Below are 20124 nucleotides of genomic sequence, written 5' to 3' on the forward strand. Positions count from 1 at the left end.
TATTTGTAGTCCCCTTATTAAAGGGGCCTCTGACTTTTACTGGGAGGATCCTTTGTGCTGCAGTCTAGCCCTAGAGACTACAACTCCCATGAGGCCTTGGGAAAAAAGGTGGAATGGTGCCTCTTCCACGCTATGCAGACAGAGTTAGGCTGGAGGTTCCTAAGACACACTATTAAGTGTGTACAGGGCCAGCCAGGTGAAGGCACTGCCATTGTATATTCTGTAGGAGCAAGGGACTGCAGCGAGGGGGTGGATAGGGAATCCCCAACTAAATATCATCACCACTGGGTTTTATGTTAAAAACATCAGGTGCCCAGATACACATGTGAGTGTGACCTGCTCCCAAGTAACCCCTGGAGGAAAAAGGGTATTACATATTGTTTTAAAAAATAAATGTTAGATAAATGGTCCTCGTGATTGTAGAAAAAAGTTTAAACTTGTGGAGTGCACCTTCAAGGCTCAGATAGCAGAACTCAATGAACTCCCTGTCCCATGTAGGAAAACACTCATGGAAACGGCATATATAGTCTGGAGAGTGGTCTTGTCATGGATTTTTGTGAATTCTGAAGTGTTCTGTGTTCCCACTAATATGTGACCTGTTTGCAAAAGTTCTTAAAAATCTGTTTACTGCATCAAAACTATTGTACAAAGTCAGAAAACTTGACTGGTCAATTATCTAGTTGACTGTTTTAAAACTGGGTTTCTCCGTTGCATCTTTTCTTGAGCCCGGGACAGGCTTCTATTTTCCCTTCCTTAGAGAGGCAGCAAGGGAGGGGAGGGGAAGCAAGTAGTCAATACTCTACTCGCCTACCCGATAAGCTATTGCTTATCGGGTGGTAGACTACTCCTTAACATCCCCAATTCAGGGTTTCCCATAGGCCAGATTTACTTTTCTGGGGTTTTGGAGTTAGTGGATTTTATGGACCCCCTTAGGTTTTTGGGGTGGGGAGAAAGAAAGGGGTTCAGTGTGCAGGACAAAGATGCCATTGATGGTGTCTATCTAGAACTTAGAACAGTTGCTTGTCAGATCCCAGAATTTATTTCTAATGTTCTTTTTCTAACATATTGTGTCATTTATTGCTACATAACTAAAAGCTTGATATTCTTGCCTACAGCAACAAAGCTTATGTGGTGAGAAGAGTTTAATATTGAGAGCAAATTAGAAAATGTCCTCTAAGTGTAAATTGTGAGAGGTTTAGAGGTGATTACTTCCTAGGCACATCTTTTCTGTTCAGAATAATTACCTCTTTTCTGATTTAGCTTTAAATTATCTTGAAAAATCATTAAATTAATTATATTTCACAATGGGTATTAAAATTGTAGTCTTAAAATTTAACATAAGTAACACCTTACAGAGAAATTCCATGCTTCAGATCAGGCTTTCTGTTAGTTTCCACTAGAATAATGACTTTTTGCTATCTAAAGCTGAAACTAAAACAAGAAAATCTATGCAACATTGATATCGCAAATATACATGTGAGAAGCAAAAAAACTCCCAACTCCCCCCTTCCCCAAATCCTCACTGATCTGGCCCTTAACTGAAACACCTCACTGTTCTGGCGCTGCAGCCACACAGGGTAAGGGAAAGGGACGGGGAAGTTCAAGGCAAGGTTGTTAAATTGTGGTTATCAGGCTAATTGTGTAGCCAATACAATTTGTATCAACTACAGGATCAGTCAATAGGCGCTGCTCTGCAGAGCCACAGTTGGGTAGCTTCAGGAGCCAGCTTGAGCTGGGATTCAGCAGTCTTGGCTTGTTCTGGCTCTGGGAACCAGCCGTGCTGTGTTTCTGCATTTTAAATGTAGTAAAAGCTGCCGGACTCGTATTACATTTAAAATGCAGAGGTGCAGCAACCAGCATGAGTCGGGACTGCTTGGTCCCAGCTCATGATGAGTCCAGCAGCCTCTGTTCACAGAAGACAGCCCAGGTCACCGTGAACAGGGGATGCTTGGTGGCTGCAGCCTCTGTCCACGGGAGGCCCAGCTCCCCATTGGGATCCCTGTAGACAAGGGCTGTTGCCCAAGCAACCTCTGCACACAGTGAGCCTTGGCCTGCCATGGGCAGAGGCTGCTTTGCAGCAGCCTCCCCTATCCCTCCCCCTCTGCCTCTGATAGAGGCAGTGGGAGAAGGCAGGCGGCACCATGGAGACGGTGTTGGGGGGAACCAGCTTTTAAGTCAGCTCCCCCAGCACCGGCTCCTATTTCCTCCTCTTTGCTGCCTCTGAGAGAGGCAGCAAGGGAGGGGAGGAAGCAAGTAGTCAATACTCTACTCGCTGGAGTAGAGTCTGGTTGACTATTCCGTAATATGCCTAATTCAGGGCTTCCTGTAGCCCAGATTTACTTTTCTGGGGTTCTGGAGTTAGGAGATTTTATGGACTCCCTTAGTCTCTGGGGTGGGGAGAAAGAGAGGGGTTCAGTGTGCAGGAGAGGGATACCAATGTGTGAGATAGGGATGGGATTCAGGATCAGGGCAGGAAGTGGAGTTAAGAAGGGGAAGAGGGTAGGAGGAAGGGTGCAGAGGCAGGCTAGGGATAGGGTCTGTGGCCAGGAGGGAGGGTCTCTGGTCAAGGGGGCTTGTGGCAGGGTGTCTGGCCAGGAGGGAGGGTGCAGGAGCAAGGGAGAGTACAGAATCTGGCTGGGGGAGGTGCAGCAGGAGCAAAGGAGGGTGTCAGAGTAAGCTGGGGGTGGGAGTCATTGGTGGGGGCAGGAAAGTGAGTAAGGGGGATTTGGGTGCAGGGTCTAGGCATGGGGGGGCGCTTACGTGGCTTCGCACCCCATTGCAGTGGGGAAAGCCTCCTGACAGCATACTGTCATTCCCCAAGTGCAGTGGGAAGGGGAGGGAGCTCGGTCCCACCCCCACATAGTGGGGATCCTGGCGCAGCCACGAGGCTGCAGCACCAGGTCTGGCTTCCCTCTGGGAGGGCAGGGAGATGTGTGTGAAGAAACTCTGACCTTCCCCGCCAGACCAGGCTTGCTGCCATTCCCCCAGCTGGGTGGGAAGGGGCAGGGGGAGAGAGATCAGCAGCGCATGGGAGGCACCGAGTCCAAGTGCACTCTGAGAGGGTGCCAGCATATGTGGAGGAGGAGGCTGCGTGGCTATATCTGGGGCTCCACGTGACAGACGTAGTCCCATTCGAGAGAGAGGGGGATGCATGGTGTGCGGTGATGGGGCGGTGTGTAGCGTAGTGGCCAGAAACCACGTGCCATGAGAAGTCTGCTCCAGCCAGTAGAGCTCTAATGGAGCCACCTAAGTGCTGCTACACTGCACAAGAAGCAATGCCAGTGCACGGACTCAGTCACTTCTTCCTGCAAGCCGATATCCCCCTCAAGTAGCGGCATTTCCGGCAGGACTTTCTGGGACATTTCACTACTTGATGAGGACATCAGGACAGAGAAAATTTGGGATGTATGATCAGGGTATATATAATTCCACTATATAAACCCATAGTATTCTTATACCTTGATTACTGTGGATAGTTCTGGTTGCCGCATCTCAAAAATATATATATTTGAACTGGAAAAGATACAGGGAAAGGTAACAAAAACAATTGGGGATATGGAACAGCTTCCATCTGAGAAGAGGTTGAGAATGGGAATGTTCATCTGAGAAAAGATACAAAAGGAGGACATGATAGAGGTCTATAAAATCATGAATAGTGTAGAGAAAGGGAATAGAGAAATGTTAACTATCTCTTTACATAACACAGGGATCACTACATGAAATTAATAGGTTCAAAACAAACATAAGGAAGTATTTCTTCAAACAACGCATCACTGCCATATGGAACTTGTTGCCAGGGAATGTCATGAAGGCCCAAAATATATTTGGGTTAAAAAAAAAATTAGTTCAGTGGAGGATAGGCTAATAGATGGCTATTAGCCAAGATGGCCAGGGATGCAACGTCATGGTCTATGTATCTCTAAAAGTTTGATTGCCGGAAGCTGGGACTAAATGAGACAGGGTTGATGACTTGATAATTGCCCTATTTTGTTAATTCCTTCTGAGGCATCTAGCACTGGCTACAGAAGACGGGATACTGGGTATTGGCCACTGCTATGTTGTGGCCTGAATGTGAGAGGGGAGAAAAAGGGGAAAATTGAAATCAGCAGTGTTAGTATGCCTGAGTGACAGGAAGACGGTGATTATATAAACACCTGAGAGCAACTAGAAGGAAAAATCAAGTCTTTGAATTTAGTCCACATTTAGATTGAGCCATTCAAGATGCAATTTAAAATCCACAGCCTGAGATGTATGCTATCTTTCATCTCACATCAGCATAGCTGTACTTCATTTCTTTGTGTCTTTATGAAGATCATCAATACATTTTACACAGCTTGGGTAATAGGCTTTAATTACAGTAGCTTGTGCTTCAGCCACTTGTATACTCCAAACAAGAGTATAAAATTATAATAATCCTACTAATAGCCTCGTTTCTCAGGAGCTTCTAGAATATTAGAATTCAAAAGAGATCCTTCCTTTGTTAAAAGGTTGCTAAATACTTGAACCCTGGTGTTAAAATCCTTGATAGATTCTAATTCAAGATGTTTTTGTTACCATACAATTGATGCTACTGAGAACCATTGTAGTGGTTGGGTGTTAAACAGAGCAGGGCATAGTCGTGATAAGTATGCAACTATAGCAAACCTTCATACTTTTATGGTGTCTTTCATCCAAGGACCTTGAAGCACTTTGCAAACATTAATTAAGCCTCACAGCACCCTTATGAAGAAAATATAGTCATCAGCATTAAATTGGCAATTACCATTTGCAGGCAAAAATAACTCTAATGTTCATAGCATTCTTGCACTGAGAATGCAATGTATTGAAGATACCATGGCAATTTTTAAACTTTTAATGGCAGCCACTTCATCTTATAACAGGTGGAGAAAACTGAGGTAGAATGGTAAAATGGCTTCCCTCAGGTCATGTAGCAACTCTGTGGTATACAAGAATCCAGAACAAGTTCTAGTCCTTTGCTTTTGCACTAAACTCTGCTGTCTCCCATGTGTAAAAAGTGATAATTCAAATTGTCTGAAGTCAACTTCAGTGTCTTTACGTTAAATATTCTATGCTCTTGAGTGTAATGGGTGGTAATCAGCATAATTTTTTCAAGTGTTTTTGTCTCTCACAATAATCTGTACATTTGTATCTTGGCATGAGATAAAAATATCATTTTTGGTGATTTCATCATGATTGGCCTTGTTCAGTATGAACAGAAAAAATAAAACCTCTTTAAACTGAGCTGTTTGAAGTATCGCAGCTTGAAACAAAATATTCTCTGTTTTACAATTAGGCAATGAGTCAGGGTTTATATAATACTGATATATATTATGATGCCTCAGGTATGAGGCCAATTGCCATGAACCTCCTAAAAAGTAGGAAAGTCCCAGCATGACAAATGCCATGGAGTGTCTTAGGGTTGATTTTATTATTCCAATATTTCATTCTAAATTAGAGATCCAGCATTTTAAAAACATAACTTTGTTACTGTATTATTGCACAAATAATTTGAAGTAAAAATAGATACCCTAAAATGTTTATATGAAACGTCTTTTCCACTGTACTATAGTCCTATTTCTAACTCCGAAGATGAAGTTGTCTTACAAAATTAAATGCACACATAAGATGCACAGCTGGCATGTGGATCTCTGTTTCCTCCTTATGGGACGATCGTCCAGGTAATCAGAGTGACAGAAAAACCGGTTAGGGGCAGTTTTTTTAGTCTATTTTAACATGAATATTGTCATTATCAGAAACTCAAAAGCATTGAGATAAGCATCTGGGAATTTGGATGCTTATCCTGGACTTATGAAATTTTCCTGTGTGGTATGTCAGTCTTTAAAAACAAAAAACATCAACTAGATCTGCAGCAGGGTTCAGATGGGAACCCCAATGGCCACCTCTTCACTGACCTTTTTGGGAGAGGATTGTCAGCCAGTACACACGGGGTAAGGGTGGGACATACAGGCTTACTTATTCTGTCCATTGAATGACTTGGGTTTTATACCCCTCCACATACCTTTTCTGTCTACCAGTGAGGTGTGGTAAGTTTGGGGTTTTCCTCTTTCTATGCACTCTACTTGGCTTTTACCTTTACTCTTTTATCCCTTCTCCTATTCCTGGTTCTCCCTTGTCAGTGTCCCCTACGTGTTATCCCACTAACCCTTGTTTTGTCTCAGGAGTGGTTGAAGCTGCAGCCCCTTCAGCCAGCCCCTGGCCAGGTGGCACAGCATCTTTATTGAAACAGGGTAGTATTGCAGTTTTTGAAAATTTTATTTTAATTTTACTTTGATAAAGCATGTTAACGTACAAGAAACCCTCGCCATTTGCAGTGGATGCATTCCTGAATCCACCGTGAATGGCAAAATGGGTGAATACTGAGAGCTGTGGCTCCCAGCCCTTGAAGTGAAGTCCCCGCAGCTCCCAAATTCAACATAGGGGCTGAGAACCACAGGGAACTCACTCACCACAGTTGCCAGGAGCCGTAGTGAGTTCCCCGGCACAGGAGACCCTGTGAATAGATGGAATCATGAAGAGCAATTCTGCGGTTCTCCTGCATTACATTGAATGTTACTACATAACCTGAATAAGTAACACAAATGTGGCATTATTTTTTTAAAAGCCTGCCCTTGCCACAGAGTTCCAGCCAAAATGTCCTCTTGGCCAGATCAACAGATTCACTTTCTAAACCACTTTGTTTGAATGTGCTGAGCTGAGAAAGGGTCGAACTTGACAATTACTTTGGCAATCTAGAGCTAAAAGCTGTTTTGTTTTGATCTAACAATCTCATCTGAGCCATGAATGGCAGACCATGCTCAGCAGGAAAAACTGGTTTCAGCTATGCATCTGAGAACCTTCTTCCAATAAGCATCTCCTTGGCTTAACAAGGAGATTTTGCATGATCTCAAAATAAAAAAGGAGTCATATAAAAAATGGAAACTAGGACAAATAACAAAGGATGAATATGGGCAGGCAACACGGGAATGCAGGGGCAAGATTAGAAAGGCAAAGGCACAAAATGAGATCAAACTAGCTACAGGCATAAAGGGAAACAAGAAGACCTTTTATAAATACATTAAAAGCAAGAGGAAGACCAAGGACAGGGTAGGCCCACTGCTTAGTGAGGAGGGAGAAGCAGTAACAGGAAACTTGGAAATGGCAGAGATGCTCAATGACTTCTTTGTTTCGGTGTTCACCGAGAAGTCTGGAGGTGTGCCTAACGTAGTGAATACAAGCAGAGAGAGGGTAAGTTTAGAAGATAGGATACACAAAGAACAAGTTAAAAATCACTTAGGAAAGTTAGATGTCAGCAAGTCACCAGGTCCTGATGAAATGCATCCCAGGATACTCAAGGAGCTGATAGAGGAGGTATCTGAGCCTTTAGCTATGATTTTTGAAAAATCATGGCAGACAGGGGAGATTCCAGAAGACTGGAAAAGGGCAAATATTGTGCCCATCTATAAAAAGGGGAATAAGAACAACCCAGGAAACTACAGACCGGTCAGTTTAACGTCTGTCCCAGGGAAGATAATGGAGCACGTAATTAAGGAAATCATATGCAAACACTTGGAAGGTAATAAAGTGATAGGGAATAGCCAGCATGGGTTTGTGAAGAACAAGTCATGCCAAACTAATCTGATAGCTTTCTTTGATAGGATAATGAGCCTTGTGGATAAGGGAGAAGCGGTGGATGTCATATACCTAGACTTTAGTAAGGCATTTGATACGGTCTCGCATGATATTCTTATTGATAAACTAGACAAATATAACTTAGATAGGGCCACGATAAGGTGGGTGCATAATTGGCTGGATAACCGTAGTCAGAGAGTTGTTGTTAATGGTGATAAATCCTGCTGGAAAGGGATAACAAGTGGAGTTCCGCAAGGGTCTGTTTTGGGACCCGTACTGTTCAATATCTTCATCAATGATGTTGATATTGGGTATAGAGAGTACGCTTATTAAGTTTGCAGATGATACCAAACTGGGTGGGGTTGCAACTTCTTTGGAGGATAGGGACATAATTCAAAATGACCTTAGCAAGTTAGAGAAATGGTCAGAGGTAAACAGGATGAGGTTTAATAAAGAGAAATGCAAAGTACTCCACTTAGGAAGGAACAATCAGTTCCATACATACAAGATGGGAAGCGACTGTCTAGGAAGGAGCATGGCGGAAAGGGATCTAGGGGTCATAGTGGACCACAAGTTGAATATGAGTCAACAGTGTGATGCTGTTGCAAAAAAAGCAAATATGATTCTAGGTTGTATCAACAGGTGTGTTGTAAGCAAAACTCGTGAAGTCATTCTGCCGCTCTACTCTGCACTAGTTAGGCCTCAGCTGGAGTACTGTGTCCAGTTCTGGGTGCCACATTTCAAGAAAGATGTGGAGAAATTGGAAAGGGTACAGAGAAGAGCGACAAGAATGATTAAAGGTCTAGAGAACATGACCTATGAAGCCAGGCTTCATGAACTGGGCTTGTTTAGTTTGGAAAAAAGAAGATTAAGGGGGGACATGATAGCGGTTTTCAAATATCTAAAAGGGTGTCACAAGGAGGAAGGAGAAAATTTGTTCCTCTTGGTTTCTGAGGACAGGACAAGGAGTAATGGGCTTAAAGTGCAGCAGGGGAGGTTTAGATTGGACATTAGGAAAAAATTCCTAACTGTCAGGGTGGTCAAATATTGGAATAAATTGCCAAGGGAGGTGGTGGAATCTCCCTCTCTGTAGATATTTAAGAACAGGTTAGATAGACATCTGTCAGGGATGGTGTAGACAGAGCTTGGTCCTGCCTTGAGGGCGGGGGGCTGGACTCGATGACCTCTTGAGGTCCCTTCCAGTCCTATGATTCTATGAGCTTCCAAAAATTGATTTTCTATTTGGATATCAACTTCTTTTATCGGAGGAAAACAGTTAGGAAAGAAGGAGTACCTTTCAGTACTCCATTTTATCTTTGCCATTTTTCACTGGCCCCCTTTAGTTTCTGCCATTCTCCTTTCTTTGACATGGTTTATATTGTCCAGTGTAGGCCTGCTGTGTGCAAAGCTCAATATTGCTTGAATCCACAAAGACTTATTTATTCCACAAAGACAAAATCAAAATCACCATAAACTAAATTCACAATCTTGATGGATTAATTTGTAAAATGCAATATCTAATGAGACAAAAATTCCAATCCCCCTCTACTGTCGCTCAGTTGTTACTTCAGTATGGAATGGAAGGCCTATGGTTAGGGCCTAACAGTAAGAGGGCCTAAGGCTATAGCTTTATTAATTTGTAGGTTAATCTGGTCCTAATGTGAGCACACTGCCTCTCCCATCAGGCCAGTCCTGCCTGTGCCTGATTGTCTTCCTGCTCTTAGATGCACATGCCTTCCTGTCCTACAAAAGACCTATCTCTTGTCTCTGCTTTGCTTTCTGGTGGGAAGGCAGTGAGAAGGAACACTCTAAGCTACCTTCTGTAGGCTGCAAATAGGAGAGGTAATAGTGAGATTTTTAACTAGCAGCTTTTAAAACAGTAATTCTTAAATATTCAAATCAGAAGGGCTTCTAGTGGATTTGATCTGCAGTCCACCCAGAACTAGCAGTAATTCTCAGTGTTATCCTCAGCTGACTATGTAACCACCTTTGCATGGACCAGGCAGTATGTAGGCAAGCCATCTGGGCTAGAGCCTTGGTGTAGTTTTTGGGACTGGCTCAATGTAATCACGTGGCATATCTTTGTTTCAGAGAATGTGTCTCATCTCACCTTTTCCAAGTTGGTGACACCTTGCCCGAAGTAAAAAATTGTTGTGACCCCCTTAAACTATTTGTTTTTACAGTAAATATATTCATGATAAATCTATGTAGTTTATGTGCTTGAAGAGGTTGACTTGAATGGTAAAGGGGAGTGGAGACAGGTGGGAAAAGATTTTCTTTGCATTACATTGTAATGAACCCTTTTCAACACTTCACAGTCCCCTGATGCTTTTTTTTCCTGCTCACTTCCCAGTGGTTTGTGAACCACTGACTAGGAAACCCTAATCTATGGTATTTTTGTGTTCCCAATAATACCTGAGCACCTCACAATCTTTAATGTATTCATCCTCACAGCACCACAAGGAGATAGTGAAGTATAATAACTGCCACATTAGACATGGAAAATTGCGACACAAGGAGGCTGTGACATGACTAAGATCATGAAACAAGTATATGATAAGAGTAGAGAATTTATGTCCAAGTCTCTCAAGTCATAGGTTAGCACTCTAATGACTAGACTATCCTTTCTTTCTACTCTAGTATGAGCTCCTCTCATTCTACCACAGCTGTAGTAATTTTCTTTACCCCCTTCACACTGTCCCCCCAAAAAAAATTGTGGGGGAGAGGATGACCCAAAGGTCCTTCTGCACCCCTTCCAGCCCCATGTCTCTTAACATAATTTAATACAGACATTGGTAATATCACATGCATGTTGGTTATGAAAAATGCTAAGTCAATGTATTTCTAACACTGATATGTGTTTGAAATTTGTCTTCTGGATTACATGACAAGATACAGAAGATGTAAAAAGCTATTTGGATGTTTTTTATATTTCACGCATTTCATTTGGCACTGAATGGTTGACAAATCTCTCTCAAATCTTTTAACCAGCATTAGGAAATTGAAATCCTGATGGGTCAGTCACTGGGTATCATTAAGAGAAGTATTGATGTATTTCCAGTAATTTAATTAGCTGTGGATTGGGATATCATGCTGAGTGTGTCACAAGCATTTACCCATCAAAACAAAATATTTTCCAGTGCCCCTTTATTATTAAAGAATTTGTATTCCTCACTCAAGCTTTTTAAGGCTTCCAGCAGGTCTGTAAGACTAACTTCCATACTAAAGGTAATTTTGTGCTCTTAGTGTAGTGAGTCAGCTAGACAGCAGGATACTTGTGAATCATTTTGCTTTCTGGAGTCTGAGATGTTTTTTCTTGCAAAGATGTTCAGGTCAGGTGTTGTAACCTCTTGCTCAGTGTGTATGCCTATAACGATAAGCCACAATAGCATATTCAGTGTTAAGATATAATTGTACACCTCAGGTGCACTCTGAGGCATAAGAACAAAAGGAGATTACCTTCAGTCACACAAAATATACACCAGTGCAAAACCTCTTGCTAGTGAAGAATGGTTACTTAATATAAAACCTTTTACAACAAACAGAAGATTTTACCTAAATACATTGCATTAAACAGTTTAAAACTATTCTAAATAGTTTATAGGAAAATATTGGAAAAGAGTAGTATAACATATATCTTTGAAATGTTTTTATCGCTAATTATAATGTCCCAGACACACTGGTCTTCCTTCAATCCAGGTGTTCTTTCTGTAGAGATCTGTGATCAAGCAGCTACTTCAGACTCTATTTCTATAATAAAATTGAAAATGGGAGCTATTCAATACCCCTGTTCTAGGCCTCAGTCCTGCAAAGGATTCCTTGACTTCAGTGAGGTTTTGGGATTCTCCAAGAGTCCTTCCACTTGGATTCCATTGCAGATTCTAAGCACTTATTTTTATAGTAGAAGGTTTCTGTTAGACCATAACATGCTTAAGAAAAGCCAAGAGGCTCAAATCCTGGTATTTAAAACTAGCCACTTCTCTTGTACCTCGTCCCCTTCGTTTTCCTTCTCCACAGAGATAATGGCATGTGAACTATATGATATTGTTGAGACACAAGGTGGTGCTCTGTAAGATACCTTGTCTGAGCATACAGTAGATATATCTGGCAGTACATTAAAGGATCAGGTAGTGAACACATCTGGTGTGTATCTTTCTGAGAAGGAAGCATTAATCAGCAGGGTTGCCAGGTATCCGGTATTGACCCGGACAGTCTGGTATTTTGCCTCCTGTCTGGTAAAAAGAAATTCAGAAAATACCAGACATCTAAAATGTCCAGTATTTTCTGATTTTTTTTTCCCGGCAAGGAGGCGAAAATCCTGGGTGCTTACCTGATTCCGCAGGGGAGCTGTCTGGCCCGGAGCAGGAAGACAAGATGATAGATGGCCTCTGCTTGCGTGCTAGGGCCAAAAAGCCTCAAAAGCATTTCTTAAAGGGGCCATGCTGTTTTTTTCTTTTCCTCAGCAACTTTGGTCTCCTCTCCTTTTTTTTTTTTTTTTTTTCTGAACAGAATTTATTCCCCGTTGGGGTTTTTTTTGGGGGGGTGGGGGAGAGGTGTTCGATATTTTTGGTTAAACCATTGGGCAACACTATTAACCAATCCATATCTGGTACAGAAGCCTGCAAACTACCATATACATAGTTTCCATGAAATAGTTTCTTTGATACGAATGCCAGAGGAGAACAGAAATAGAAAGAAAGCGACAATAAAGGTTTCAAACAGAAGGACAAGAAAGAAACAATCAGAGAATCTTATCAGTATGACACTTATTTCCCCAGAGAGCTCCAGTTTTGACAAACCTTCACAGTGGACAGACTGGAAGCAGTATTTTTGCAAGATTTTGAATGACTATAGAACTCCATAAGGAAACTGGAAATGTTCAGGTATTCTCTGTAATTTATGCTACAGGAAAACATGCAGAGCATATCTTTAAATCTTTTGCCCTCACTGAATCACAGTAAAAAAGATGACTATGAATGGGTTCTGGCTATTTTAATTCATACTTTATACAATGGATAAATTTAGTTTACTTAAGAGCATGTTTTTGCCAGAGAATTCAGGAAATCAAGAGAAAATGTTTTGTATGTGTTGGCTGAAATATGATTTCTGGAGATTGGACAAATGTCAGAGAAACACTAATTATAGGTCTTGTAGACAGAAACCTTTAACAGCAACTAAAATTTAAGAAAGACTTAACATAGCTATCTAAATAATAAAGTAGTCTGACCTTGTGAAACTGCAGAACAAACCTGACAAATCTGAAAAACAAACTCATATGAAAGCTGTGAACAGATGTAGCATGAGTCATAAAAGTAATTATGATAAGATCCCTGAGGCTAAGAGGGGAAAATTCAAGGCAATATACAAAACCTTTCACAATAAATGTGTAAGGTGTAGAAAATTTCATAGCTCAAGATGTCTGTCCAACCAAAGGTGAAATATGTAATAAATGTACAAAATATGGACACTTTGCTGGTTGTTTGCTGTACTAAAACAATGAGGCAGCTAACTATCATTACAGATAATTAATAGCCATTATTTCTGGTTTCTATCACATGATGGTGTCTATCACATGATGACTGCCTGCTTGGAGAGTTAAACTAAATATTCATAGAAAGACTACTGACTTTAAAATTGAATCAGGAGCAGATTTGATTATCACTTTAGAAGGGCTTACAAATCACTTTCAACTCCACCCAAAACTGAAATCCCCTGACACAGACTTGATAATCCTGTGGGTATTCTGAAATACATGGGTCAGTTTACCACAGAAACAACTTACAAAGAAAAGGCATGCACTAAGAATATATGAGATGAAAGACTGACAACCTTCCCAGCATCAGGCTGTCAACCATGATGGGCATGCTGAGAATAGGAGAAGTACTTGGAATATTTGGGGATACTGACTTTTGAAAGGAGATCTAGTATAAAAAACATTAAGAAATAATGTTGAACCCCCCGCATACTCTTCTTACGCTACATCGATGACATCTTCATCCTATGGACTCACGGGAAAGAGACCCTTAAACAATTTCACAGGGATTTCAACAATTTCCACCCCTTCATCAACCTCAGCCTGGATCAGTCCACATGAAAGATCCACTTCCTTGACACTACAGAACAACTAAATGATGGACAAATTTCCACCATGCTATACTGGAAACCTACAGACCACTACACTTATCTTCATGCCTCTAGCTTCCATCCCAGACACATTTCTCACTATTGTATACAGCCAAGCCCTAAGGTACAACCAGATTTGCTCCAGTCCCACAGAGACAAACACCTATAAGATCTATATAGAGCATTCTTAAAACTGAAATACCCACCTGGAGAAGTGAAAAAACAGATCGACAGAGCCAAAAAAGTACTTAGACATGAGCTACTTCAAGACAGGTCCAAAAGGGAAAACAACAGAATTCCACTTATCACCTACAGTCCACAACTTAAACCCCTCCAACACATTATCAACAATCTACAACCTATCCTGGAAACGACCCCTCACTCTCACAGGCCTAGAGGAAAAAAGCAAATTCTCACCTACAGACAACCCCCTAACCTCAAACAAATTCTTTCCAGTAACCATGCAACACATCTCCATCATAATCATCCAGGAATACACCCTTGCAATCAGCCCCAGTGCCAACTCTGCCTATACATGTACACTAGTGATTTAATCACTGGACCCAACCACATCAGCCACCAAATCAGAGGCCTATTTAACTGTACATCCACTAATGTGATCTATGCCATCAAATGCCAGCAACACCCCACTGCAATGTATATTGGCCAAACATGTCAGTCTCTACGGGAAAGAATTAATGGACACAAATCAGGTATCCGAAAAGGCAATACACAAAAACCTGTTGGAGAACACTTTAATCTGCATGGACACATTAATGAATCTCCAAGTCACCATTTTGTTTCAGGCCAATTCCACAAGCCAAGTACACAGAGAAGGGTTGGAACTTAACTTAATTCACAAATGTAATTTGTATGCAAATGGTCTGAATAGGGACATCGGCTGGCTTGCACACTACCTTCCACACTCTAATGCCTTAACCAACCAAGCAAAGAATGGAGGTGCTAATTGTTTTTATCAGCCCCTCTGTAACTATTTGAACCATTTACTCACTATCTCTTTTTTCCCTCCCCTCCTTTTTTCTCTCTTTTTCCTACTGCCACTCTCTTCCCCCCCCCCCCCCTTCCCTTATTTATTCTTGGATCTGGACTTCTAATATTCCAGTCATCTGAAGAAGTGGGCTATGCCCACAAAAGCTCATGATACCATCTACATGTTTTGTTAGTCTTTAAGGTGCTACTAGACTATTTGTTGTTTTTAAAGTTTTTTGTATAGTGTATGTTCACCTTGCAGAGGATCCCTGTTATTCAGAACATGGAAGCAGAATTAAAGAGAACAGACCAAATTGGAAATCTGACTCAGCAGCATGGAGTGCCCCAGTGGTACTGATTATTCTTTTTTTAAAAAGGAAAAATATTAATGTGTGGATATTAAACAACTTAAGTTATAAGAGAAAATATATTCTCCAAAAAACGGATAACTCAGCTATCATAAAAATAACACATCACCCAGATCTTATGTGGTTGAGGTGCGAATTCAACAGAAAGCGTTGACGTCCATATTTAGTTGCCTACAAAGAACAATCAACAGGACATACTGTACAGAGGGCAGATGCAGACGAAGAAAAATGATGATGCCAAAGATTCCAAACCAACCAGGGATACTTGCTTCAACTAATGGACTGTCAGATGGCTATGTAATTAGATAACCATTATAATTCAGAGAAACTTAACAGATTGATATGTACCCTGACCTGGCGATGAAGGCAGGAGTGAGAGGGCAGAAAGGACAATTGTCCCAGAGCTCGAAGATTCAAGGGTGCCTGGAGCTCCTGGCCATCGCTGCCACTGCTGCAGCAGCAACGATGGCCTGAGCCCCTTTGAATTGCTGCCAGAGTTCTGCTCCACCACTTAGCGTGGTTCTTAAGGGTGGGAGCGGGCATGCCGTGGTCTGGGCATGCCGTGGTCTGGCCCTCGGCCCTGCCCCTTCTGCCTAAGGCTCCACCCCTTTGGGGGCACAGAGCTGCTCCCCTCCCCAAGCCTTGCCCTGTCCCCCCCCCCCAGTGGCTGTCAGCTCCACTGTATATACTGAACTTTAAAGATAGCATGGCAGTGCCCATTTTATAAAATATTGCAAATGGTAAGAATGTAAGACTTCAAGGGAGGAGTTGTAATGGAATATTAATATGTATTATATTGATAAGTCACTAGATGGCATCATGTGTAATACATCTTATCTGAGCATACAACAGGTAAACCTGGCAGTTTATTAAGGGAACTAATAATGAGAACGTCCGGTGTACATCTCTTGGAGAAGACAGCTCTGTGGCCTATCCATAGCTAATACAGCAGTCTGACCTGCTAGTAGCAGCCCTGCAATCTATTGTGAACAAGGTGTATGACCACATAGACTCTGTATTTAACTGAGGTGGGAGCTCTGAAACTTCTTCTAAGTCAGTTTTAAATAATAGTTAACCTATAAAAGGACATGGGTGCTCCTGTAGCCCTGGCAAAAGGAGGGAAGAGGAAGAAGAGACAGAGTAATTTCAATGTCTGTAGGAATTTGATGTTAAATTTTGGTGCTGAGGTGCCATCTGTGCACTAATGGAAAGCAGTGCATTGCTGTAACATCATCAGAAAGCTCAGGCACCTATTTAGAGTGGGTTTTGCCTTTGGACGTGGTTTATTCTGTATCCACATGGTATATTTCACTGTGCTCCATTTAAGCAAGTTTCAATAGAAATATTCCCCTTCGCTCTCCTGTCCCAAAAGTATCTTTTATTTTAATTAACCATATATAACCCAGATCTACTAACTAGTTGTTTCTCTCTGCCAGACGTATTTTTATGTTCCTTGCAAACTACACCATAAATTTGCATGGTATATTCAAATTTTCTGTTTAGGTACAATAGATTGATCTTCTGTTCATATGTCATGAAGTTCTGTTGGATTCCTATTTTTCAAAATTAAATTATGTTTTAGATCTCATACTCCAAATGTATTCATTTGGAACCATTTCCTAATGTAAGGACACCATTATGATAAGGCATGAGACGAATATATATTAGCCAAAATATCAAACCTTGTATTCCTGATACCATTTTTCATTGCAGTGGTTTGAATTGCTCCCTATACATGATTAAAACCTGACAGATCTTTCTCTTTGTTCCATATGAGACAGCTATAGTTCAGAGAACAGCCATACAGTGAACCTTAAATTCTATTAAACATCAGTGAAATTCCCCTCTCGTGAGGGGATACGGGGCAGATTTTTTTTTCAGAGATGGAAAACATTCACGGTTTCATTTGAAGCCAGGGAGAGCTGTGGCTGTACAGCATCAGACCCTATTCTTAATTAAAGATTTCAGTACTTTGCTAATGATTGTCATGTATCTATATAAATTATGAATGTCTGACTATTTCATTTCAACTCAGTTTCATGTGGTACAGTATCTGCTTGTTTTCCTTTGAACTGAAACTATAAATATATTTGATCATATTTTAAGGTTGTCTTTAGTTCATCATAGTTTCACTTGATAAAAAATCTGATTTGTTTCATTGTCAAACTGCTTTTAAATTCCTTTAAGTATCGTGAATCTCTGAATTTTTAGAAGCATGGTAACTATGATTACTTCCCAGTGCCTGTGCCCATCTGCTTCAGCTAACCATTCTCAGGGTATGTCTACACTACACCGCTAGTTCGAACTAGGAGGGTAATGTAGGCATACCGCACTTGCAAATGAAGCCCGGGATTTGAATTTCCCGGGCTTCATTTGCATAAGCGGGGGCGCCGCCATTTTTAAAACCCCGCTCGTTCGAACCCTGTGCCGCACGGCTACACGGGGCATGAACTAGGTGGTTCGAAGCCTAGTTCGAACTACCTAGTTCATGCCCCATGTAGCCGCGCGGCACAGGGTTCGAACGAGCGGGGTTTTAAAAATGGCGGCGCCCCCGCTTATGCAAATGAAGCCCGGGAAATTCAAATCCCGGGCTTCATTTGCAAGTGCGGTATGCCTACATTACCCTCCTAGTTCGAACTAGGAGGGTAGTGTAGACATACCCTCAGAGATTATTAGCAGTGAAACAAAATGCTGCTGTTTTTTTCTGAGGTTGAAACTCAGAAATCAAGTGATTATAATTTCTTGTCATATTTATTATATATTGTAATTGAATGTTTCATGATTGAAGAGAATGTAGTATACAGTTTTGTAAGTTTAATTCCACACTTTTCTTGTAGGTGTGGCTTCTATGACAGTACCGGTATACATCGCAGAGGTCGCTCCACCCCACTTAAGAGGCAGATTAGTTACCATTAATACTCTCTTCATCACAGGAGGGCAGTTCTTTGCAAGTGTTGTTGATGGAGCCTTCAGCTACCTCGCAAAGGATGGATGGAGGTTTGTAAATTCTTACATTTAAAAGTGAAAATTGAGTTGTCATGACTTGAAAAGAAACTAGATCGGTGGTCTACAAAATGTGGGGTGCCCTGTCCATGCACCTCCTGGTATTATCCAGGACTTTCAGAACCCAAAACAGTTGTAACTTAACTATTTCATGCTAGGCAGTGCCAGGAATGAGAGTCTATGGGTACACAGCAATTCTGTCTTGTTAATGATCAATACAAATAACCATGTTCTTATTTTAAACTACAATTTATTAGCAATTAAGCCCACACAGACATAAGCAAGAGGTTAGGGACATTCAAGATATATTAACTGCAGTTTAATATGGCTTTGAGTAATCACCAGATGGACTTCCAGGGACCTCTTTCCATCCAGCTGTTGGGGAGTTTCGATGCCAGCACCTTTCCTAAAGAAAAGCTCTCTTGGACTGAGAGAGATTTACTTTTATCTAATATTTTATAACTCACTCTAACAAAACACATAACCTATACTAGTAACACCTCATGGGTCAGCATAATAACCTCTACTGGGTCACCAATTCTCCTCATTTCAACAAATTACTCATCTCAAAACATTGCTAATATTTACAGCCATAACAATAAGTCAGGAGCACATCAGATCAACGATGCTATTTGCTCACCCCCCGCCATAACTTTCTTCCCCATACTCTCATTTTGATTAACAAACTTCAAATATGCAGCTGTTTGATCTTGTATGATAAAGGCCTAAGATTATTCCTAGCTACATGATGTTTGGTTATCAGTCGCTAATGTCTGAACATGTAAAATGGCAGACTGCAGCACGATCAAGTTCTGAGGTACACAAAGAAAAGCCAAATTGTGGGGCAAAATTGGGAACTCCAGTTCCTGACTACAGTTCCTGGCAGCACAGACAGAAATAAGTAGGGAGCACAATGTGAAAAATATGGGGACTACTGAGCTAGATAGATCATGAAAGAAATCTAAATTGTTAACTACTATAGCGCATGTTTATAAAAGCAAAGCTATTATGATAGTTATTGCCTTTCCCAAAATCATCTTCTCTCTAGAAACATTAATGCGTCTGATTACATTCTCCCCCAAAATAAAATTGCCACCCATGGCTCATAAATTGTAGTAATCTCCAGCCATTGCATCCAAAACTTTTATTTTAGGTAGGACTTTTTTGGGAAGGCGCTTTTGACCTGAGAACCTCTCAGTCAAATGACCTCAAATGTTATTTAATGCTACACCACACCTTTAAGAGGCACACCAAATTTCAAACAATCAAATTAATCATTTGAATGTCAGAGAACTTACAAGAGTCAAGTTTAAAGATATAAGGATTCCATTCCTGATGTTTTATATAATGGTGGACATGTAAGCCCTGTGGCCATTTTTTGTATTAATCCATGCACAGTGTAAAAAAATGCAAATTTTCTTTTCAATTCTCCCCTCCCCCCCCCATGAATATTTTCTTGGTGCTATGCACTGCTTTGAGTTAGAAGAGCCTTTTTGATCTGCTTCACATCAATAGTTTCATCTCTAATTCTGGACAAAAAAGTTCCACCTGGAAACTTAAAAAAAAAAAAAAAAAAAAAAAAGCTATTTTTTGGATCCCCTGACTGATTCCATATTCAGGCTGTTAACTTTACCAGACACCCTCTTGAGGTTTAGTGAAGTAAGACTAAGCTTACTGATTTTAGAAGGACTTAGAACACCTTTAAACGGAGACCGTGGCACAACCTTAACCATAGTGTGTTGCTGTTCTACTATAATAAAGCCAGTTTGCCTCCTGCATTTAAAATATGTGTAAGTAAATATTGACTCTTGAAAAGGCAATCTTCAAATAAATGTGTCATTTTAAAGATTACATTTGAATGTACGCCTAATAATCTTGTTTGAGCAATAGTTATCTATTGAGAATTGGATATCGTTTGTCCTCGAGGTCAACATTCTATTGAAACTGGGTTGAGAGTGTTAACTAATATTGTTCTACTTTCTGAATTTTGAGTTTTTCTGTCTTAGTTTTA

The 20124-nt window shown here is 41.0% G+C and overlaps 1 protein-coding gene across 6 annotated transcripts in view; it reads left to right on the forward strand.

The window, feature by feature from the left end:
- SLC2A13 (solute carrier family 2 member 13) overlaps positions 1–20124 on the forward strand; it is a 350803-nt gene that overhangs the window by 63651 nt on the left and 267028 nt on the right. For 5 of the 6 annotated variants that reach the window (XM_006120405.4, XM_075927403.1, XM_075927428.1 and 2 more), the window contains one exon: positions 17948–18107. In XM_006120405.4, the coding sequence (XP_006120467.1) occupies positions 17948–18107 (160 nt within the window). Of the gene's footprint in view, positions 1–12201; positions 12513–17947; positions 18108–20124 lie in introns of those variants that run through there. The other variant, XM_075927418.1, reaches the window with a different exon arrangement.

The sequence above is a fragment of the Pelodiscus sinensis genome, chromosome 1 (assembly GCF_049634645.1).
Source record: "Pelodiscus sinensis isolate JC-2024 chromosome 1, ASM4963464v1, whole genome shotgun sequence".
Lineage (NCBI taxonomy): Eukaryota > Metazoa > Chordata > Testudines > Trionychidae > Pelodiscus > Pelodiscus sinensis.